Raw genomic sequence first — 25,331 nt, forward strand, 5'->3', positions numbered from 1 at the left:
AAAAGGATATGAGCTTTTCCTTTTCCGTTCGACTCAGAAAAAAAATAATGTGCTAAAAGTTATGCTTTAAAAAGAGGAGACCCCCCCCCCTTTAAGTTTAGTTTGACTCCTGGTACCCTAATCTGTGTAATTTTTCACCCCTCAGTTTTTTACTTCTGAGTCTGCCATACAGCCCTGATATTCCAGGGATAAATCCCATTCAAGTACTAACTGGGCTTGATTCTGTTCAATTGTCTGCACAGACAAGGTCAACCAGGTGCCAACAGCTGCTGAACCAGAATTCTAGATTTAAAATTGGCTACATTCAGTAAGATGACTATATCTTTCCTCTGTGTGTTCAGATTTGGCACAGTTATGTTTTCCTCTCTGAAAAGGCAGGTGCTGGTTTTTCATCGACGTGAAAAGAGAAAGAGAGTTAATTTCTTTCATTACAACTATATTAATGATTCTTGATAAACCTTCCTATTCATTGATTGATATTTCTAGATTTTGGGTTGGGGTTAAAGGTTTACCAAAAGAGGCATATAAAAGAATTATAGAGGAAGTACTGTACCTCACCTATGTCGATAAAGTCGATATAGTTTTTTTAAAAAAAATGGAAACAAAAACTAGATCCTAATTTCATAATGGTTTACAAGAATATTAGTTTAATATTGTAGCATCCACAGAACGGTGGCTCCCTGGCATTGCTTCAAGAAGTCCACAGATGAAAATGGGATGGATAATATAAACCTGGAACAGTCATACTTGTCCCTGCTTATCTTGACCTACTGTTAGATGCAAGAGAAATGGGAAATGATTCTGATTGGATTAAGCACATACAAATTCAATAACATAAACAAGGGCAGCAAAATACTCTAGAGAGCTATGTGTCAGTCTTCATCTCTGAAGAGCCTTTCAGATTGGCCAGTTGTGGATAAAGGGCAGCTAACTGGCCCCACTTAATCCTGCTGATTGATAGGACTGGTCTTGAGCACCATTGATATTCTCTCTACATAGCATCCTACATGAGCTACAGACCTTCTGTGTTAAGTAACTGTGTTAGTCACTAACACATCCCAAATAATTAAGAGCTTTGTGGCACTTTAAAATATAATGCATTTAGCGTAAGCTTTTCTACTATATTCCACTTCATCAGATGCATAAGTGCTATCTTGAGGGAACAAGGTCGGGGGAAATGAAATGCAGAGAGAGAATGACCACAGAACAGGGCTTGCAAGAGTCTTACTTTACTGCTTTGATGATCTGATTAACTCAAGTAGTATGATAAGAACCCTTTGTTTCTATCTAATCCACAGGATATAGAATTCAACTAATGGATGAATTCTGCCTCAACTATTCCCTTGTGTTTTTTAAAAAATGAAACCAGCCTTTGTAATTGTTTTCCTCAATTGGGCACCTTAAACTCATTCGCAGGCTTAAGAGTTCTCTTAGTTTTGGGAGGGGATGGTATGTCAGATTCGTACCCATTTGTTGTTTTTCATTGAGGCTTGCCTTAAGAAAAGTAAAATGGGGCATTGTTGAACAAGGAAAAGCAACTGAATAAAAGAATAATAGGTAACTCTGCCCACTGCCAGGAGTTCAATTCTGAATGGCTCAAGATTGACTCAGCATTCCATCCTTCCGAAGTTGGTAAAATGAGGACCCAGATTGTTGGGGCCAATATGCTGACACAATAAACCACTTAGAGAGGGCTGTAAAGCACTATGAAGCAGTACATAAGTCTAAGTGCTATTGCTATTACTTTAAAATATGCATTAATCATATTGAAAGACTCAATTATATTATTTAACTCATGAAATAAATGAATGTATAAGTAACATTGAATACCATATTTCTGAGTTAAATAAAATTAAAGGAGGATAGGTTTATCATATATTTATTAACAGAGATATGTGATTTAGGTTTAACACAATTTCTGTTGTGTTCCTTGTTCCAGACAGTAAACATTTTTATACCATGTAGATCAGCAGTGCCCAACCTTTGCAGCTTGGCAGCCCCAGCTGGGGGTGGTGGTGGTGATTGAGCCATATAAGCGATGGGTGGCATACGTGTGCATGCAGCCCTTGCATGAGTGGCAGGCCAGCGCACACGCATGCAGCTCAACTTGTGTGAGCGGCAGGCCAACGTGCATGTACATGAATGCCCACAGCCTACCGCAAATGTGTGTGAGTGCCCACCGGCCTGCCACTCGTGCAATTCCAGATGTGTGTGCATTCTCTGGTCAGCCACTTGTGTGGCCCAATTCCAAATAGGCCATGTCTCAATAGTGGGCCACAGCCCAGGGATTGGGGACTCCTGATGTAGATAACATTCCCTTGCTTTTTTATTTGTAAAAATCAGTGCTTGAATGCACAAAAGATAGGACTAATTGGAAGCACTTTCTTTTATATAGTTATTTAACACTACTTGCAGGCCTCACAAATTATAAGATTGAGCAGCTTGGAACAGTAAAGGATGTCTTCGAAAATCCTAAATTTAAAATTCTAGCTATATCACTAGTTATTGTTAACCCATAACTGCCTCCATAACTCAAGCATGTGTTTTTCTGAGCCTGTGCAATTACTATGTAAGCCTGAGAAAAGTTTCTGCTTCTTTAAAAAGCAACTAACAAGTAGAGAGATGTGCCCGTATCACTGCCCACCTTGGACTCAGTTATTGCACACTTCTAATAACAAGGAATTACACCTTCTGATCACCAATGTGGCTCCTGCAAGATAGCCAAGAGTTCACCGAACTAGGTCTGACCTGGCAGCAGTTGGGCCCCTGGATTCTGAACTAGTAGGAGTTTCTGAGGTCTTCAAAGACAACCCCAAAACATTATAGTAATTCAATTGTGAAATGATGATGGCACAAGTGATAGTTATGAGAACATCTTGTTCTATGCACCAGCTGTGGTCCTGGCTATAGTCTCCATCCACTGTTCTAGCAGGATCCAAGTGCAAGAGACCCCCAGATTCCTGCTCCACTGAGGAAATGCAATCCCACAAGAAGTAGAGTAGAATTATACTGGATTCAGAGGATGTGAAAGATAACCAGCCTGTTGCCCCATCAAAAGCCTAACACCCTTCAAGATACTAAATCAGGTTCCTTAAGGATTTCCCAGTTTAATATTTCAGTATGAATTTTAAAATTGCAGGATGAAAGTTAAGCTAGTGTAAAAAGTCAGCACGCCCCCCCCCCCCAGAGAATGAAATACTTTGGGGAATATTAAAAGAGGCAGGATAGAATATTTCACCTAAAGAAGAAATGAAGAAAAAAATTTTAGGCAGAAACAGCCCGAGTCTCCCTTTCTTCAGGCAGAAACCTGAGGAGGCCAACCTTTAGAAATGCAGATTTGGTAATCCATTCAGAAAGACTGGGGGACACTATTCATAAACCAAACATCTTCAGCGCCCACAGCTGATGAGATTAAGAATTTACATTCCCCCACCCAAAATCTAAGGACAGGACATGACCTTTAGGACATAATAGGATTAACCCAACACCCTCTTCAGACTAGCAAAAGACACAAAAGCGCATCTCACTGCACAACCCAGAAACATTTCCACTTCAAAGTCTCAGAGCCCCATAAAGATCCATCCACTCACTCAGCCATTTGGTCAGCTGTCCCAGTACTGTTACTGGTTCTGCCATCAATAAACAGAAACCTTCTTTCCTAAGCATCCTCTATTTTATTTCCAGCACCTTACCCTTCATTTTATTTACTCCCAGCTTGGAACTGGACCTGATTTTTCTTCCAGCACTAGAGTTAATTACAGATCAATGAGTAACATAGCTAGAAAATCTGTCCTCCTCCCTCTCTTTTTATTTTTAAACTTGCAAATCTCCACTGCATTTGTTACATTATGTTTCCAACTCTTTCAACCAGGAAGAACCAAGTATTTTTCCAATAGATTTGGGCTAGATCAGGGGTGTCAAACTGCCGGCCTGTGGGCCAGTTTCATCACACTGGAGCCGCACCCACCCCATTGCCGGCAATGGTGAAAAAGCTCCGAAACGTTGTGCAATGTCATGTGAGGTCACGTGTTTGACATGTCTGGGCTAGATAGAAAATCTTTCTTTTAATGACTATGTTCATGATAGTTTACAGTTGTTGGTGAACCTCTTTCTCTACTTTCTTCTTCTTCCTTCAGCTTTAATGTCCTTTAACTAGGAGGTATTCCAAGAGGAGAGCCATGATGGGATGAAGAGTGTAGAGTACCTTGGGGCTTTTGGGGGCACTGACATGCTTTAGTATATGGTTGTGGAGTCTTGTGTAATATTTGTCATGTATGTTGCCAAGTTTCAATGATTTGTTGAACGGGCGTGGAAACTGGCCATGGTCATGACCAGGTGCTGAATTTTAACTGGAAAAAATCAGATTGGGGAAGGCTGATTAAGATAGCACTGATACGTAGAATGGAGACCACATATGACCCTATATGCTGAATATTGTGTCATGCAGCTGCATAAGTGCAGCATGACTACCTCACCAGATCAGAAGTAGTCTGCACTGGGATAAGGTGTACTGCATAAATGCTTTGAGTCACACTAATTCTGCATTAATAATGCTTGTTATTTATTCTGGCTCTGATCTCTCCTTCCCCCCCCCCTTGAGCTCACCCTGACAACAGCTTGATTAGTCCGTATATGTGTTTGTGTGTAAAATACTCTTTTTCTCAAAGCATTGCATTTAATGAAGTGAACTCTGATCTTGTGAAGACTTACGCAGTACAGTAGTAAAATATTTAGACTTTAACATGCTCCTCTCTCCCCTGAGTGTTTATTGTCTCAATAACACATTGTGAATTATGCCATAATTCTAGAACATGATCCTTTAGACATGGTCCTTAAATACTTAGGATTGTATGTGAGAAAGATGTGCTACGATTGGGCTTTTATGTGCCGGCAGATTGTAAGATTGGGCTTTTATGTGCCGGCAGTTGGAAATCCTTAAATAGGGATACTATTTAGATGAAGTAATGGCTAGATTTTATGCTTGTGCTCAATCAGTGAATAATTGTTCACTCCTTCCTGGTGTGTTAATATCATTTATGAATGACACTTTGATAAATACTCTTGCCTGCATGATGAATGGGTTTCCAAAGCAACTTTCTTCTAATAAGATGCCTTCTTTGGTTACATGGTCAGTGGTTATGAAGGCCAGTATCCTGGTAGGGCATGAATATGGAAGAAGCTGGTGGAAAATACAGGTAGACATCAACTTACGACCACAATTGAGTTTATGTTGCTAAGTGAGACATTTATTAAGTGAATTTTGCCCCATTTTATGACTTTTCTTGCCACATTTCTTAAGTGAATTATTGTAGCCATTAAATTAGTAACACGGTTGTTGAGTGAATCTGATTGCTTGTCAGAAGGTTGCAAGGGGGCATCACATGACCCCGGGACATTGCAAAGGTCATAAATGTGAGTCAATTGCCAAGCATCTGAATTTTAATCACACGACCATGGTAATGCTGCAACAGTCATAAATGTGAAAAATGGCCATGTAACTTTTTTCAGTGCTTAGTTTCACTAAGGAACTGTTGTAAGTTGAGGATTACCTGTATTGCATAACCAAATATTTTGACCACAGTAGGACAGGGTTCTCAGAAAAGACAGCAGAAATTCATTGTATTTCTATGCAGTTCACTGTATAATTGAAACAGAGAGCTTTGGGTAGCACATCTTTCTAATTCAAGTAGGTTTGTTTCAGATTGTTTGTTGGTGGCCTAGTAATTTAAATGTAAATGGCAGAAGTTTAAATAAACACTCAGATGTTTTGAATTGTCTTAGGTGAGATTTAAGAGGGGAAGAAGAAACTGTTTGCACCATTACAGTTTTTTTTTCTAAGACATTTAAACATTTAAGCAAATTATAACTTCCCTTTTCAAAATAGCATGAGTAATTTTACTTTGTTAAGAAAAAGTTTTCATAAGCACTGGGTTTTTTTTTTCCTATGTGCACTGATACTTTTCTATTAAAAATCAAAACAAAAAGGCTGCTACAGTATCTTTAGGTTGCAATTTTTATGTCTAACTCTTGGCAGCGGCAAATAAACATGGTTAGGATTGTGATATATAACGCTTTTGACTCAATTGTGCCCTTTCTAAAGGATTTTGTGCGAAGAAGCTATGTTTGGCAAAAGTATTTTTTTTCCTTTCCTTTGAACATTGCACTGGTGCTTTGTTTATAACCTTTGTCTGGGAAAACAAGGCATCTTTGAACTCTTTGGGCACAATGCCCTTGCTGATTATGTTGGGCTGCTCACAAAAGCCCTCTGTAAAGTTTTGGTTTTTTTTTTTTAACCTTTTTTGAGGTTGTGATCGTGTCTACAAGAACTCACCAGCACTTTCTACATTCCCAGGGACAGCCATCTGAACGTGAGGATGTCAAACCAGGTAGTAAATACCAGACAGAACAACTAAGATGTGGAAAGTTTAGAGAGAAATGCATGAGTGCTGCGTAAAGGACTATTTCAGAAGCCAGTTTTTAGACTTTTTGCATACAGGCAATATGACCTGGAGGGAAAGTGTGGAGTCTGATTCATCTCAAGTTACTAAATATTGATAAATTGAATATGTCCTTGGAGAACAGGTGCATAGGGATGTGCCTTCATGTGTCACCCTTCACATATGTGGTCCAGCACATAAATTTTAGGTGTTCCGTGTGTGGTTATGATCAAATGCCACTTGTATAAAACCATCAACATATCAGGCTGTATTTTAAGTATATTAAGATATTCCTGGTGGATCCTTACAGAGTTACTTGTGAATGCATGAAATAAATAGTCAGGTCCGTTCTGCAGTTTGGAAGCAGCTAAATTCCACCACAGGAAACTTGCGTTTGTCTGCGCTCCATGCAAATGGATTCTTCCCGAAGCGTCAGACGTTTCCTAAGCATGATCGTGAGCAAAGGCTCTGCTGCCAGCTGAGCTCTGACGCTGAAACGTGAAAGAGCCCAAGACATCATGTGCCAGTGCCTGAAGTGATGGGAACATAGACAAAAGTGTCCAGGCTTGAAGTTTTCTAAAAGCTCGTATTCATAGCCAGAAAGCAGCCTAGGCAAACTTAGATAAGAAGCTTCCTGGAAAGTAAAGGGAAGTTTTTTTGTTTTTCTTTTAGTTTTCCACGTCTGAAACCGGGGTGGTTGGCTGGGCATAACCATTAACACTCTGAGCGGCGCTGGCTATGTAAAGTTGGCGGTCATGCGATTGGGAACGTGGACAATCGGAGCCTTCAGCGTCTCCGCTCTTTCACCAGGATATTTGTTCGTCTGTCTGGGGCTCATTGCCATGCAAAGAGGCTGACATCAGAGCACCTTTTGTTGCTGCAAGCTTTTCTCCCGCAGAGAGCCCGAACTAGGAGTCATGTGGAGTCGGGAGAGTCCATGTTGGGAAAAGGGCAGACAGCGAGAGTCACCGTACCGACAAGTGGAAACCTAACGCCTAGCCGGTGCCCAGTGTCAGCTGGCAGAACCTGGCTAGGCTTGTTCCGTCCAGACGTCTTTTGCGCTCGCCGAAAGAAGGGAGAGAGCCCCGCCTTTCCTCCCGAACACTCGAGCGGGGTTTCTGCGATCACCCCTCCGCAGAAAGCAGGTGGTTCGCGCCTCGCTGGGCTCTGCCATCCTGTTGCTTGGCCGCGGCAAGTAGTAGGCAAAGTTTGTGCAGGACATGGGGGCTCTCTGGCGCGCCAAGGAGAGCTGAGCCCGAGTCCGGAAGGCATTTCCCAAAGGGGAAGCGAGAGCCAGGGGAAGACGCGGCGGCGGCATGCTGGAGAGGCTGGCCAGAAAAGACCGGCTATAGGAAGGCTGGACTAGCGGCCAGGCAAGAGAGCTTTGAGGCTGCGGGGTCGCCCTCGGACGGCGCCAGACTCGCCTGCGCTGAGCCGTACTGTGGCTGAGAGGCGGTAGGCGATGGAGGAGGAAGAGGAGCAAGCCTCGGCGGGTGCCAGCGGCGGCGGCGGCATCCCGGAGAGTTTCTCCAGGCTCTGGACGGATGTCATGGGGATCTTGGTGAGCGGCTGCCCTACGGAGACGGGAAAGGTGACCTGGGTGGTGCGCCGGGGGCTTTGGGCATCCTCTTTTGAAAGGGGAGACTCTTGGGGACAAAATGGGCCGGTCCGAAGAGTCGCCTTGCTGGCGGGAGGGGGCTTCTGGTGGAGGGGGTGTTGGATCGGGCTGCTGGTGGGGGTGGGACGTTTGTCCAGAAGCAGCACCTCTTCCTTTGCATGCCGATGCTGCTTCTTGGCCATCCCGATCCCGTTTAGCTCGAGCAACCCGCCCAGGCGGGTGTCGGGCGGGTTAGGAAATCCTGGCGTTTTGTTTTGGTTTCCGAAGCCCCCTTTCTTGTTCTGCAACGGAAGGGGACAGTTTTGGGTGGGTTAAATCGTAGGGCTGAATGCACACGTTTCAACTTTGCGCCAGCATTAAAAAGAAAAGGGGGGGGAAGTGTGTTGGTGGGGCGAGGTGAGGGGGGGGACGTTTATAGAGTGATTCACCGGGTCTTCATAAAGCTCTTGATTACGAAGTTTGAGGGAAGCTAAACATGTCTAATACTGCTTTCATGTTGCCGATCTCTTCCTCCCTCCCCTGAGGTCCAATAATTCAATAGCCGAGGTGGATCTAAAATGTTCAGCTACACTTATGCATGCCCTGAATTTAATTAGTTTGAGCATTATCAGTTGCAAAGTAGGGGGAGAGCTGACTGATGGAATACTTAACGCTTCAACTTCTACCCACTGAATGGGTAGAATAGGTAGAGAATGGGTAGAGAATAGAGTTGCTGACTTTTGAACACAAATGATATATTTTGGTTCTAAAGCACAGTCCGGTGTTCTTTTCTACACAGTGCCCATTACTGAGATAGTATTTATTCTTGTGATTCCTACCACTCTGAATGATCTGCAATGCTTCCTAGAGATTGGAAGGCAACCCCCAGTTTGTTTATTTCAAAATGTTTTTAACTCCCTGCAGTCATCAGGAGTCAAACCTGATTTGAGAGCACCTGATCTTTAACTTTTGAAGTAAATTGTTCTAAAAAAAAACAAGTCATTTCTTTTCTGTTTTCTTTTTCTGAATTTCTTTAGGCAAATTAAGAGGAGAAAAAAAACAAAGTTTTAGTATATTAGAATTGGGATTTTTCTTTTAAAATATGTTGTTTGGTATGTTTAAATATGCCTATGGCAGGGAAGGCAGCAAGAGATGCAATAGCCTACAGGCTTATCATTTAAAGTCTTAAAATATGTGATGTTTGTCTAGAATTATCAGTTACTTGCACAGTTATTAATAACTTTAAAAGGTAATTTCAAAAAGCAATATGTATTAATTGTGTTATTCTCTCTCCTATGCTCAGTGTCAGTTTAATAGAATTTTTGCCAACAGGCATATTTCCTTATCATAAGAAAGTGAAAGAAAGAAAAAAAGTAATATTACATCCTTTGTATAATAATTAATATAATGAGCTATAAGCACTAGATTGGAATTTACTTGCTCCCCCTCCCTTTTAAAAAAAATAGAAGTAGAGTTATGTGAGGGCCTTCTTTGACTGCATTTTCTGATGCATTTCAATAATGTGTTGAATGGAGGGAATGTTCAGGGTGAGCTAAACTGGGTGAGACAAACTGGTTTAAACTAAGTATATGAAGGTTAATGCATCAAATAAAAGCCTGTCAACTTTGTAGTGCAGTTGCTGAAGTGAAATTGTGACCTGTAGCTGGGAATTCAGACTGAAGAATCAGTAGTATGGATGGTTCTAGTGTCATAATGAAGGAATAACTGAGTATCCAGGCTGAAAGGTTTTTAAGTTGACAAATGAATGGATGCAGTAGTCTTAATGGCCACATCTGTAAGAGCTTCCAGGCTGACAAAAAAAAAAAAAAAATGCAGCAGTCCCTCAGATGCTATGCCCACTGTTGTAACAGGACAGGATATCTCTGTCTTCAGAGACATAGGAGGTGTCAAATAACCATGCAGGATGAGCTATCCCTAGGGATAATATGGTCAGACTAGCCTAGGGGTAGGCAACCTTGGCTCTTTTATGACTCGTGGATTTCAACTCCCAGAATTCCTGGCTCAGGGATTCTGGGAGTTGAAGTCCACGAGTCATAAAAGAGCCAAGGTTGCCTACCCCTGGACTAGCCCGTAGGTTGGGAGTGCACACTTTTTCTCAGATTGAGGATTCTGTGTGGCATGGCAAGGGCTGTCCTTCAAAAGTTATGGAACCAACATTCAATTTTGAGAGGAGGCATTAACTCTACAAGGTTTAAGGCAACCCAACTCCCTGAAAAAAGCAAACAAAAAGGATCTTGCTCAGAGGCCACGGGAGGGGGTACTTGTATGTCACATGTACCCCCGCAGCCAGTCCTGACATCTAGTCTTATGTATCATTAATATCTAGAAAGTAAGATTTTCTCTGTCTAATGTAAACAAATCAATTGTTGGTGGTAGAATGTTGGTAGTGGCATTATTTGAGCAAATTTGTGTTTCAGGCATCAAAAACAATCATTTATTTCATAAGCAAACTGGATCTTGGAAAAACAAGGATATTTTTCAGTAGAATTGTATACATTTAATTATGTTTGAAAACCTTCAATAACAGCTGAAGCTGGGATATTGTTAGCATATAAATTGTTGTGCTCTTATTGATACAGTGTCATTTTCTACTTTTGGATGTTAGGAGACTGTGGAAATTTATATGCAGATTATAATGCAGAATATGAAAAGGGGTCTTTATTTTTGAAGATATAACATTTGAGAATAAAATGTTGGGGTTTTTTTTTCCCTCAATGGCAATTTTGCCTGTTTAGCTTCCTTGCAAGACAGAAGCCAAAGTAAACTGCACATTGCAATTTCTACTCTGGAGTCATGGAATGAGAATCTTAATTGTATAGTTTGTGAGGTTAGATAATCAGATTCTTGAAGCCATACATTAAAAAAAAATTCTTATCTCTACAGGAAGCCACTGCCAGTAAACAAAAATGGGTTGGAAATATTTCAGAAATCAGAGTTGCAGGAAAAAAAAGTTTATACTATTGTGTTTTTTTTTAGGAAATGACATCATGCTCTCACTCCAGTCTGAATAATGTGTTACTGCCTTGAAATATTTATTATCAGAATAATTCACTATCGGTATACTTTATTTACTAGTTTCCTTGGAATTTCATAAGAGTAAATTTGTCTCATGACGTGTTTCACAAGCCTTTTTATTTAAATCAAATCCTACTAAACTGGATTGTTAGTGGGTCACATTCTGCCACAGCTGGCTTTTCTTCTTTCTAATAATTCATTTTATTATGTAATCATAATAATTGGTCAATTATTCCATTGTGTTGATGAAAGAGAACCATATCCAACTCACACCATAGTTATGATGTGCACTTATCAGAGCTTGGTTGGAAAAATTGCTCTGATGCCACTCCTACAACTAACAAATACTTCAGGAAATGATTGTATTTGCTGAACTGGAAATGACTATCCTGTCATGTTACTTTTTCTTTCTAATTAATCTCAGGAAGCATTTCTACACTATTCATTGCCCTACAGTCTAAGCATGTAAGAGTGGCTATACCAGTTCTTAATTAGGGCAACAGTATTCATTGGGTTCAAAAACCCTTTTCCCATAGTGTTACACTAATTACAGTTTGGAGTTGTGTGTGTATATACATGTCCACATATGTGCAATATAAAGTAGGTAGGTACTTTATTTTATAATATTGTAACTGCTCAGTACTAGTGAAGAAAATTTTATTTTGTCCACAGTCTCAGAAACGCAAATTTTAAAGAAGCATTTAAAAGGCCACTATTACATTAAATGAAGTATTTCAAATAATAATTCAGCCAACCTATCAATTATATATCATACTCATTATACCAAATGAGTACACATTTAATTCATGGACTTTTGACTAATATTATTAGAATTGAAAAGATTCAATTTTTTTGCACAATTTAAATTATACATAAGTAAAAAGATACATTATCAATTATCGAAAAATAATGTCTGGTTTAATTGAAAAATATTAAAGTTTTAACAAATCTTTAAAAATCATTTTAACTATTATGTAATTGCCAAATTTCAATAACATATGGAGGTTCATATATTATTTTGTCCCTTTTTTGGTTATTTAAAAGAAGTCTAGTAATTTGGGAGGGAACAATGTATTTATCTTTCCTTTTTTATTTATTATCATTTTCCTGGAAAAAAAATCTTTTCATTAAATATCAAAAAGGAAACCAAAGAAGTGCTAGACAAAAATATTTTAGGTGCTAAATATTTATAAATTTGTCTAACCTTCATTCATCATAATCATCCTCATTTTAGTCATTGTCTATCCACAGCAGGATGAAGGTCTCTTCTGCTCGTTTCCAACCAATATGGTGCTGAGCTTTCTTTTGTCAACTGCTGATGTCATCAATCCATCTTATTTTAGGTCACTTTTGTGGGATCCATTCTATGACTCCTGCCATCAGTTCTTCTAGCTCTGTGACCAGCCCATTTCCATTTCAATTCTTTTATTCTCTTGATGTTGTGGTATACTTTCGTTTCTTCTCTAATCCATGTGCAGGTCTTTCTATCTTGTCTTGTAATGCCAAGCATGTATCTTTCCATGCCTCTTTGCATCACACTTAGCTCTTGTATCGGTTGTGAGATATTTCAAATTTAAATATTTATATTTGAATGAGCATCTGGAAATACATACTTTTTAAATATTCTATGAAGTCTATATTTTTCCAAATTTTAAAGTTTAAATTTTGTATTGGAGAATGAGGTGTTTGGATAAATTATTCCATATTGTAAATATATTAACCAATAAAAAGTATGTGTAAATACATGTTGGTGATTGCCAACAATATTTAAGCATAACACTTCATTGTGTAAAGATGAGTAGCATCACTTTATACTTCCATTCAAAAGTTTAGCTTCTCTAGTCAAATTTCAACTAACAAAATCTTTTAGTAATAGAAAGTTAAACCTGCAGGTATACCTCAGAATGTGGCAGGTTTCGTGTCACGTGACGTGTCGCGATATATCATAACTTTTTTTGAATTGCTGGAGCTGGGGTGGATGCGGCCTCCACATGATGCAACCGGCCCATAGGCCGGCAGTTTGACACCCCTGCTGTAGTCTATTAAGTGTGCATTAGCATTATGTCTAAAAAAAAAAATGTATGTAACTCAGTCAAAAATATTTTATTGCTAAAAATGCTATTCATCATCTGAGCATTCAATGAGTGCTGGTGGAGGGCCTTGTAAAAAAAATGCAATAACTGTGAACTGCAATAAAACACAGTATGCCTGTACATCTTTCTTCACATAGGAATGCCTATTTAATATTTCAGTGCACTTGTTTACAGAATCAGAATAAGAATCAAGTGAGTACAGCAGGTGCAAACATTTGAATGCAGAGTCAGCACTTTGTAATACTGCATTAGTCAGAAATAACAGCTCCAACTGGTTCTTGGAATTGGCCAAGATTTTATTTTGTTTTTGGAAATTTCGTTGTCTTCCTTGTGAACCTCTTCACCTCTGTAGGTTTGAGTTCTCTCTACCAATTTTCAATAATAAGCATGTCCAAGGAATGTGAAAGCCATTCCAAAATATTTCTTTTCTGTAGTTCTTCATGGTTGATTTGAAAGCACACTTCAAATCATTGCATGGTTGAAATATCAACCTCTTTTCAGCATCAGTTTCTTTCCTGATGATACTAACTTGTAGGAGATGTTAATTGAATCCATTCATCCTTCCCCTTATATAATGTTTCCTGGGTTACTGGCTGCTATGTAGTTCCACAACCTTTTGGAGGAAGACCTAGGCTTCATGGTTGGCAAGGTGTGCTTGTCTCCAAATGTATCTTATGTCATTGTGACTATAAACAGTTCAGTTTTTGTTTCACCGTTCCAACCTTTTGGTTCCACAAATTTGACGCTCGCCTAGGCTGCCTTTTGCACATTTTATATTATTATTTTGGTGACAAAGTTGGAAACAAATATTCCATGCAGTTCCTGAAGCAATGCTATACTGTCAGTGAAGTGTGGTTTCTGTTGTATACATATATAGATAGATATTTTTGTTGTATACAGTAGATACAGAAATATATATAGATTTTTTTTCATACACATAGTCCTCAACTTACAATCACAACAGTGCCCAAAATTTATGTGGCTAAGCAAGACAGTTGGTTTTTTTAAAAATATATTTTATTAGATTTTATATGGATAAGGAAAAGGTAGGGTCGGGGCGGGTACAGGGAAATTGGGATAAAGGGGACAGGGTGTGGATAGCTACAATAAATATGTGATTCAGCGAACAAGCTGGCAAGGCAGTTGTTAAGTGAGTTTTGCCCCATTTTACAGCCTCTCTTGCTACAGTTGTTAAGTGAATCACAGCAGTTGTTAAGTAAGTAACACAGTTGTTAAGCGAATCTGGCTTCCCCATTGACTTCGCTTGTCAGGAGCTCACAAAAGGAGATCACATGATCCTGGGTCACTGCAACTATCAAATATGATTCAGTTGCCAAGTGTCTGAATTTTGATCACGTGACCATGGGCATGATGCAACAGTTGTTAAGTGTGAAAAACGGTCCTATGTCACTTTTTTCACTGTCATTGTAACTTTGAAGGCCATTAGGCCTGTTGAAAGTCAGGACTACCTGTATTCTTCTAGATATTGTCTTAATTTTAGCAGTTTCATATTTCCCAAAGTTGAAAGTACTAGTTGAAAATCTAATTGGAAGTATTTAGAGATCATTTTAAATAACCTTCCCTGGCTTCGCAGAAGTAAATTATCTTTATTTTCTAATGTTCAGAGCGCTGCTTAGGGGAGCCAGTGGCTATTGAACGTATTGCTGAATCATAGCCTGAGAGGTTAGAGGAGACAAATTCACTTATGATAGGACTGTCTCCTAATTAATTGCAAACCTAATGAGACAGTTGTCTTTTTTTATGCATTATTAACAACTTTGCAGTTAAAAATAGGTAATACTGAACTCACTGAAATTAATATTCTTATTTTGAAATAGTGAAACACTGCACACGAATAGCACATTCAACTTTGTAGAAAGATGTTGTTCTTTGTTAGCTTCTGTTCATTTTGGCAGTTGACCACAGTTGCCTACATTTTTGCTGGCTACTATACATTTTATAGGAATTGTAAGCTAGTCAATATTTAGTTAATTGGAACAGCATAGAAAACTAAATAATTAAGTATGCGCACACAGTCATATATACCTTTGATATATATGAACCTGAAATAATATTATTGGTATAAACAAAATGGCATGTATATATCTGTTCATAATTTTTAAGAATAAGATTGATTTTTTAATCTGAAAAGACCAGCTTTGCTTTTTTAAAATAATGAATTTATGTCAGAATCAACTTCTTTAGGGATGTTAATATAAGATCCTGGAAAATATTTGAATGGTGAAGCATACTTAGTTTTATTTTTTTTAAAAAAAAATAATCAATAGCATGACAATATTCTCAGAAGAATTAACATTTGTATCAATTAAGCCACCATTTCTTTACACTTGAATCCAAGACTCAGTGCCTTGGAATCAAAGTCACAAACCATACAAACCATTACTTTGGTGTACTTGAACAATAAATAAACAGTAAGTAGGACACCAGGGAAAGTAATTTGGTTGGAAAGAAAGCTTTATGATTGTAAACATTAAAGCTGCCAAGGTCAGAAACAAAGAACAAGAGAGCAGATAAGACTATTCTCAAAACATGATGCAGGTGTTCTTCTCATCCAAGGCTGAAAAATGACTAACAAGCAGTTGGTGACCACATAAAAGTGAGAGTAAGAAACAGAGAGTCCAGACTTTGGGGCTGTTATATTAGAGTAGGCTGGATTGCAAGATTCTTCAGTTACTGATATTTGACATTATATAGGCTAATATTTGCAATAAAAACCAATTGTCTTTCTGAGCCTTGCTCTTGACTTATCTGCTGCTAGCTCCTGAGTGCTGGTTGAGTTTCAAGATAGGGGTTGTTGTTGTTTTTTGTCTTATATGTTTGAATTAGATTTTCAGTGCAAAATCAGGGTCCAGGATAAGGGATCTGGATGCATTTCTCCTGTTTTTCCATCATTTTAGAGCTTACAGCAGGGGTCTTCAAACGCTGGCTGAGGAATTCTGGGAGTTGAAGTTCACAAGTCATAAAAGGGCCAAGTTTGAAGACCCCTGGCTTACAGCATCCTTACTTTTGTTTCCTTAATATTGTATACAGATTGCAACTACTGCTCATCCAACTTTACATTTAGATGCTTGGCTGATCATTTGGGGTGAACCAAACAAGCCTTACAGAAATTTCATTTTGGTTATTGACCAACAAAAATACAAAACAAATTATTCTCCGATATCAGTTACTGATAGCATCTGTTTGCGGGCGAGACATATTCACAATGTAGCAAAATTTTGCTGCTTTTAGAGAAATAAATTGCCAACAGCTATTCCATGCACCTCAGCATAAAGTCATGCTGGCCACGTGACCACAGAAGCATCTTTGGATAATGTTGGCTGCCTCGGCTGGGAAACAGAAGTGAGCACAGTCTCCCACACAACTGGACAGGGGAAACATTTACCCTTTTTTTAAAATTATTGATCATAGGATAATTTCTTTTTGTTTGTTTTAAAGAATGTATTTTTTATTGGTCAATAATCAAAATGAAGTTTCTGTTTTGTTCAGTCTTGCAGGTACATGCATTTTTATTAACTTTTTTAAGTTAATTCTTAAAAAACTGAAGCTAAAAGGGAGAGAGGAGAGAGAAGCATTTGATGCAGGGAGTTAAATGACCTCTTTAACACTTATCTTCAAGGCTCTGTTAATCTCTTTATAGAGGTAGGTAGCAGAATGAGATAACTTTTGCATACAGGGGATTTCCTTTACACTCATATTGCGTAATATAAATGCCTTCATCAAATACCTTTCTTGTCATTTAGGCTTAACAATCTCAATCTTTGATAATGATCTGTTTCATGTTTCCCAATTGCCCCCTCCCCCAAAAAAAACTTACTATTGAATAGGCTGTGTACTTAACTACAGTTTTTAAAAAAGAACAAAATAGTTGTTTGAATAGGTTCTAATTTGGTTGCTAAAAATAATCACTATATGGAGAACATCGTTTTATGTATGGCTTAAAGTATTTCTCACATATAAATGTTAGAAAAATAATCTGGTTGCTATAAATTTTACTCCAGATGGTAGATATCAACATTAAATATAAAGTTTATTATTTGATAATTCTACAGAATGATAAAATTCTGTCAGGGAAGGTCAAAAAATTAACTTCTTTGGACAGCAGTGCCAACAGCAAGGGAACACACTTGCAAAGGCACGCAAGTATTCTGCCTTTACTTGTGCAAGATGTTTTAACATTATCCAGCAACACCGTTGAAACCTTACTAATTTCTTTCACTTGTTTCTATGTTGATGATCTTACCTATGTAGAAACCTGCTGCCAGAATAATTAAGCTACATTGCTACCCACTGTTATCACATCCAGCTATTTTCAAGTTTCTTTTGTACTGAACAGCTTGAAAGCAGAAAGTGCCATTTGAAATTAAGTTGATATCTGGTAGCAACAAATGTCTTCTAAAAAGCTAAGCTCTTTCCCCTACATCTTCTTTCAGCTCAACGCATCAAGTAATTCTTACATACTACTATTCATACACATACAGTACATTCAGACTCCCTTCACTTTTGTCAATTTTGTTATGCCACACCCTGATTCTACAGTTTTTGAAATTCATTTTTTTCTCATTAATCTACACTTGATAGTCCATAATGAAACAGAATTTTAGAAATGTCTATAAATTTATTTTTAAAAAAATCTGAAATATCTCATTGGCATAAATGTTCAGAACCTTTGCAACAACCCTTGAAATTTAGCTCAGATGCTTTCCATTTGTCTTGATTGTTGCTGATATGTTTCTACATCTTGATGGAGTCTACCTGGGGTAAATTAAATTGATTGGACATGATTTGGAAAGGCACACTCCTCTCTATAGAAGGTCTCACAGATGACAATTCATATTGTACCAGAGCAAAAGCCATGAGGTCAAAGGAACTGCTTGCTGAGCTCAGAGACAGGATTATTGTAAGGCACAGATCTGGGGAAGGCTACAATAAAATTTCTGCTGTGCTGAAATGGAGCACAGTGGCCTCCATAATTGTCAAATGAAAGAAGTTTGGCACAACCAGGACTATTCCAAGAGCTGGTCACCCAGTCAAACTGAGCAGTGGGGAGAAGTGTCTTAGTAAGAGAGGTGACCAAGAACCCAATGGTCACTCTGACTCAGTTCCAGATATTCTGTGTGGAGATGAGACAGAGTTCTAGAAGGACAACCATCACTGCAGTCCTCCATCAATTAAGGCTTTATGGCAGACAGATAGACGGAAGCCTCTGTTCAATTCAAAACACATGAAAATGTGCTTGGAGTTTGCAAAAAAGTATCTGAAGGACTTTCAGACTGTGAGGAAGTAGATTGTCTGGTTTGATGAAACCAAGATTGAACTATTTGGCTTCAATTCTAAATGTTATGTCTGAAGGAAACCAGGCATCACTCATCACCTCTGTTAGGGTGCAAAGAGAAAATATTATGGTCCTCAAGTTCCTTTGCTTATTAATTTAATATACAAGTAGAAAGCTAAAAACCTTGAAGAAAAGAAGCAAAACTTTTGTACTTTTCCAATTTAATCTGGAAAAAAATCATTCTGAGAAATGTTGGGGGAAAGAAAGTAAAACCAATGTAGTACAATTTAGTACTAAGAATATTTTTAATTCTATTGTGTATAGCAGAGATTACTACGCCTGGTGAGGAATGGATTTCTTACCATATGTAAACTTATTACTGTAAGGACATGAAATGTATCATAAATTTATTCATAACTATATACCATTTATGAAATTTTAATTATGCAAATATCTTAATTTAAATTAAAACTGCACATACACTCAGAATTAATCATAAATATCTTAGACTAGTATTTCTCAATCTTAGTTCTGGGAGTTGAAGTCCACACATCTTCATGCTAAAGAAAAGATACTAAGCATTGCATGTACAGTATATATACATATAGGGGAAGGTGGAAAAATGTGAAAAATTGTACTTGTACAGTGGAAGGTGGAAAAGTATGACAATACAATTATTAATTAAATTGTGGTAGATATTACTAAGGTTTGTGTAGAATAAAAATATCTTTAGTGATGTAATATATTTTATAAATGTCCTAATAAACCTAATGTTCCACTAGACAAATATCTCAATGCATTCTTGCAGACATCTGAACAAGCTCTATAGTAACATGTTATTGCTATAGATTCTGATAAAGGAATTGGAAATTAAGGATTTCTTTAGATTCTCATTGGACACAGTATTTAATGGGAGGGGAAGTCAGCAAATAGAAAGTTGATAAAAGGGGGCAAATATAACTTGTGAATATCAGAGATAATTGTTGGAAGAAGGATATGGGCATGATGGTGCTACCTAAACTATATAAAATAGTAGCTAGAAAGTATTTGGTTCTTGTAGCTGTTGAACATGGTTTATAGACCTTAATTAAGCAAATGAATTGACTAGTGATCCTAAAATGGATTGAGCAGTTTTTGCCCTTCTGAAGGCTCCTCTATTCCTGAGTAGGGTGAAGTCTATGAAATTTTTGATGATGGGGATCAAGAAGAAGAGACACAAAAAAGGAAAGGTAGTTTTGGATCTATCATGCCAATGCAGAAGGCATGGCGGTATGCCAGAAGATTGATGAAACAAAGATCAACGCTTTACTTGCCAGAGAATAAACAGCTAGATCCAGGCCAGCATCTAATGTATATGACTGAAAGAGATGAAAAGTGTGTCACTAAGTTCTTTAAACCTTTTTCTTAAATCTAGATAGGACTACTTCCAGTATTTAGCAAAAAAAAAAAAAAAAGAAGGGAGTGCACATAAGTTGGCTACACATGTATGTTAGCTAAGATATGCTCAATACTTGCTCTGAGGCTACAGGTCAGCGAGGAGAAAAATGCTTGCTTGGATCAAGCCCCACCCCCTAGGCTGTCAGGAATGGGAAATGTTCATGAAAGAATGCAAAACAGTAAGACTTGAAGCTGGTAAAGTGACATTGCTTGACAGTTCTGGTAAAGCTTGGCTGAAGTGGCTTCTTGTTGCCTTTTAAGTGAATAAAAAGTAAAAAAACCTGGAAGGCTCTATGCCTGTTTCAACCAAATCTCATTCACATACCTATGCATGTGCCTCATCACAAACCATCACTGTTGGGAAGAAGTGGAAGATCTGAGGAGGATTAATGAAGGTCGAAGTGTTTCTGAGATTCATGTATCTTAATTTAATTGTTTGTCTGAATATCCTAAAAACAGCTGGGTGTAAGATTTTAGCAAGCCAGAATGACAGAAGTGTCTGATGAAAGGAAAGAATGGTGTGCTTAAAAACATTTGAGACCCTCCCAATTATGAAAAAAATTTACAGATGTCAGAAATATATTAAAACAAATTTCACCTTGAACAGATTGGCTTTTAAAAGCTTGTACTTTAAAGCTAAATATTTTTAGTATAATCAGGAGCATCAACTAGATTTCCAGAATATAATGCTTGGTCTAGATGTGAGTTTATATCTATTTGGCTTAATGTCTTGGATCTGGAATAGCTTCTTTTCTTTTATTCTGATAGGATTGTTGAGTAAACCTGGATATTTGTGGGACACTTTCATAGATTAAACATTCTATTTTCATTGCATTCATACAGTTGCTTTATAAGTACCTCAAAGCAAATGTTAAGAATGCGTAACATTAGAAAACAGGACACTTGAATTTTGCTTAACTACTAACCTTGAAATATTAACTATGCAGAAAAATTCTAAGAGTCATATTTATATGAATGTGCCCGTAGTCCAGATTCCAAGTTCTTGAATACAGTTCAAAATGCTGGGCCTGAAATATTATCCCCTTGACATAAATGTAATTGTCCATGTCTGCATTCCAAAAATAAGCCCATATTTGAGATCCTTGCATTTGTGATAATCTCTTCCACAGATTGAAGAATTAGTTCCATAAATAAACAATACAGATGTAATTGTAATAAGCATAATAAAAGAACCCACAGTAGGTCCCTCAGCTGTGCTGCAAGTTTCTTTTTTGCCTGCCTTTGCAATTTGAATGACAGATGTACATACCAGGGTACTAGATTACTGATTCAGCTGTCAGCCTGACCCATCTATTCAGGTTCAAAGCAGGCTTCCTGCCTTTTTAAAAAGGTTTTAAATAAAATCTTTAACAATCTATAGCCATCTTTCAGCCTACAGTATATTGAACTAGAACCAGCTAACATTTAAGAATAAAAGTAGTTTACATTGAACATAATGAAATACTTCCAAATCAGTATTTTTTAAAATTTATTTTAAAAAGCTTCTGTATTGTCCTTGAATGTCCTTTTTTCAGGCTGGTTTATGCATAAGAAATAGAATGCAATCAAAATATTAATAGCACTAATTGCAGGCAGCATTATAGTAAACCTTTTTTAAAGGCTAGTGAATCTTCGTGCAAGACACTAAAAGTAAAAACAATTTCCAAGTTGCTACCTGCCTTGCCACAGTGAAAAGGATGAACAGTTTCTGACCAAGTTGTGATTTAATTTTAAATCTATTTGTAAGCCTTTATAACCACATACATTCTTTATAACTGATTGCACTAAGAAGTAATGTAGTTTATTTGATTTCAGCCTAGTATTATGTTTGAACATAACCACTGTGTCTTTTAAACCATGATTTATGGCTTCATATTATTCTGAATCAAGCCATAGGTGTTCGTTTAACAACTCATAATTAATCATGGATTAGTTTGATGCATGATTTAAGAACAATAGACATTTATGTATATTTTACATATAGTCTCTGAATCAAATGATGGTCTTTATAGCTGTACAGTGTGAAGTTAATCTATTTGATCTGGAGGTTGATCTGTGTTATCTTTTTGTGATGTTTCATAAAAAAAAACCCTCTTTAAAAGGTGTGTATGTGCTTATAATACAGCCCAAAATGCATGCATGCATATCTATTTACAGCTACCCATTTACCACATTCATGTCCCATTTGAAGACCTGCAGTGGTCTTATTGCTTCCTCTTTTCACCCTATGTCTAATGCCAGATACTGCTGGTTTTCTGCTGTTACTGGCCGTGCGAAGTTAGTTTTCTATTATGGTCTCAGACCAGAATAAAAATTAAAATATTAAAATAAAACAAAACAGAACAGAACAAGATATAATAGTGTACTAAAATGAATGGTGAGATCATTGATGGATGTCCAAAGCCTGCCTAATTTTACAATAACTGTTATTAACAGAATAATAGAGTTAGAATGGACCTTGGAGATCTTATAGTTCAAACCCCTGCTGTATTTAGCTATGTTCAAAGAAACTGTATCATACTGAACCAATAATAACAGCAGTACATAAAAAAAATCAGAATTTCCCAGATATTTTACAAGATAAGAAATTATAAAGTGGATCTGTGAAAACTTACAGAGGGTACAATATAAAAGGGCATGAGCTGTGGTTTAAATGGGCCCTTGTCGACATGCTGTGTTGTGGTCCGTCGGCTGCCAGCAGAGCTAGCAGCAGTCAGACAAGGAGGGAGGGGGAGAGGAAGCCTAGGTCAACTTCGGGGCCTTTGGAAGGCTCTGATGAGGAAGCAGAATCAGAGGCAGTGGTAGAGCCGGAGTCATTGGTCCACGCCCAGGTGGAGAGTCAGCTGTCTTCGGGACCTTAGATGAGTGAGGGGGAGGAACAGATGGTGCTCGTCCCAGATGAGAAGAGGAGAGCAACGGAGCCGGCTCTAAGGAAAAGAAGATGTAGACACTAGCCAGCCCCTCCCTGGCTGGGAAATAAATAGTAGGGGTTTGGGAGTGGCCTATTGTCGCAGACAACCATTCATTTTCCAGGGTACATCAATCAAGTCAGATTCCTTTATCAGAACCAGGTTTGTCGGGACTGCCTGCTCTGTATTTGAGGTGCCAACTGAATTTCCCTGCTGGGAACTAATAGGTAGTGAATTTGCCTCAGCCAGGGTGAACAGAGACTGTTTCTGCTTGGCTTAATCCTTGAAAGACTTTCTATCTGGAGTTCTCAAGTGAACAGAGACTATTCTTGCCCGGTGTCAGAAGGGGAAAAGACTTTCCTTTGTGACTACTTCTTTTTGGTTTTGTCTACCCAACATGGACAAAGATTGTTCCTGCTCTTTTTTTAATAAAAGGGGTTTGTTTTACATGCAAGTAAGCAGTTTCTCATTACTTGCGAAGGCTGGGTCAGAATATGTTGTGGGAAACTCCGTTACTGATAGGAAGGGCCTATTGATCAACAAATGCCAAGATTATTGAAGTCCCCTTGCTATTTCTAGCAATATATTTATGGTTCACTGCAGATATGTACTTAGCAAAGCTTTCAAATAAACTGCTCTGAAAAAGAGATTAATGTTAAGCTGAGGGTGACCAATGACATCCATCAGCCTTTTTCAAATCTGGTATTTACTAGATGTATTGATTACTTCCATTGGCTGCAGATGATGAGACTTTTAATAGTCACACACATATAAACGTTTCTGAAAGTTGGAAGGCTGGAATAGAATTCGAGCAGTAAGATTGGGGTAAAGAGTGCCATGTTGCTGGTTTGGGTGATCAGGGAAGCTACAGAGCTCTATCGTCTGAGGGCTCATAAATGTATTTGTATGCTTAGTCTATCTCTTTGTTGATTACAAGAATCCATTTAAAACTTTAAGTGAGTTAGAACCAGCCATTATAACATGTCTTTGTGTTGGCAAGTAGAGTGAGATGTTAAATCCTATTTATTTGAGAAAGCAGGCTGTTTTGCTTCATCAAGGAGTATTTTGGCACCGATGAGGCAATATGAACATAAACATAGCACATCCAATAGTTGAAAGGCTTGTAAAACTGTCAAGAGATAAAGCTTTTGTTAACAGGCTGGTACCCGTAATTGATAAAAATATGAAGCTCTGTGTAGTCCCCAGTACTTAGAAGATACACATCTATATAATATCTAAATGGGTGTGCACAGTTTAAAGCCCACAGGAGTGTGATTGGACTTGGTTTAATTAAATGAACTGTAACTATATTACAGTTCAGAATAAAATAGTTATTGTGTGCCTGGCTGAGACAGTGAAGAGCTAATTCCCAGTACTATGGTGCTTACATGTGGGAAGTTTCTTGATTCAAGTTAGTTTGTCTTGCTATGAAATGAATGAATAAATGAAAACCAGATTACAAATGTATAGAAATGCTACAGTGTTCCTGAAATAAGGCATAATGCAAGATAGTACAATTCAAAGATTGGTATTAACATAAGGCCTGGGCAAAAACATGCAATATTGCACTCTCTCTATTTGAGGCAGCTTCACCTCCTCAATTCACCCATCATTTACCAAAACAGTAGAATATTTGTTTGCATGGAGGCCTTGCCTTTCATTTTGGGATTACACGTATAACCCCATGCACACCCATAACTACTATAAAGGCATAATTCAGGACATGGCATTTCTGCAAAGGCTTAGTTTGCAGAATTTATGTAGTGTGATGCCAGATTATGCAAATTAAGTTGCATCTGATTGTCATCAGAGGAATTATGCCTAATGTGTGCTCACAAGCTTTATAACGCGTTGAACATTTGTGGCTAAATGAACATATGACAGCTTTTTACTTTCCTACTGAAACTTATTTCACTTTACTTGTGGAAAAAGTACTATCAAATGAGCTTTACTCTAACTTTAAATACAAGTGAAGGATCAGTAGAAAAATTAAGCAAGACTGAGCCAACAGTAAACTTAAAATGAAAATTGCCCGAATTCATTACTGAAGGAATGAAACTGACTAAGCTTGTGTGGGGATTAGGCACAGTTTTAATTCTCAGAATACTTTGAAGCAAAGTCCTCCACCTATGCATAACTTTGGTTCAGCGGTGGAGTTCCATACTTCCTAAGGATACAGCCAATCTTTCTATTCAGAAAAATTTCCAGGTGACTTTGATAAAATAGATAATATTTTTTTAGTTCAGACCTCACCTCCAAGTAAAGTCCATTGTTTCTGAACAGTCCACACAATTGATATAGTTAGGATTAATTTACAGCACTTAACAAAATTCTGATTTCACTGAAACTTCATCACAAACAAACCATTAAATTGAAGTTTAAGTGTATTTCTAGTTTCATTCCCTAAATGAAGAGATCCATTTCTGGATCTTGATGAATATAAATCACTGGAAGTTGATGGATTACATCCCAGAGTTCTGAAGCAGATGTTATCTAAGAACTATTTTAACATATCTTTCAAAAATC

General features: G+C 37.9%; 1 protein-coding gene across 4 annotated transcripts in view; it reads left to right on the forward strand.

Moving 5' to 3' along the window:
• Positions 1-25,331, forward strand: part of SASH1 (SAM and SH3 domain containing 1) — a 590,968-nt gene that overhangs the window by 441,095 nt on the left and 124,542 nt on the right. Inside the window, exon 1 of one of the 4 annotated variants that reach the window (XM_039346874.1) lies at positions 6,997-8,028. The exons of 2 other annotated variants lie outside the window; for them this stretch is intronic. In XM_039346874.1, coding sequence (XP_039202808.1) covers positions 7,900-8,028 — 129 coding nt within the window. In that variant the 5' untranslated portion in view covers positions 6,997-7,899. Of the gene's footprint in view, positions 1-6,996; positions 8,029-25,331 lie in introns of those variants that run through there. One more of the 4 variants, XM_039346875.1, reaches the window with a different exon arrangement.

Source organism: Crotalus tigris, unplaced genomic scaffold, assembly GCF_016545835.1.
Source record: "Crotalus tigris isolate CLP2741 ecotype Arizona unplaced genomic scaffold, ASM1654583v1 scf7180000018030.5226217, whole genome shotgun sequence".
Lineage (NCBI taxonomy): Eukaryota > Metazoa > Chordata > Lepidosauria > Squamata > Viperidae > Crotalus > Crotalus tigris.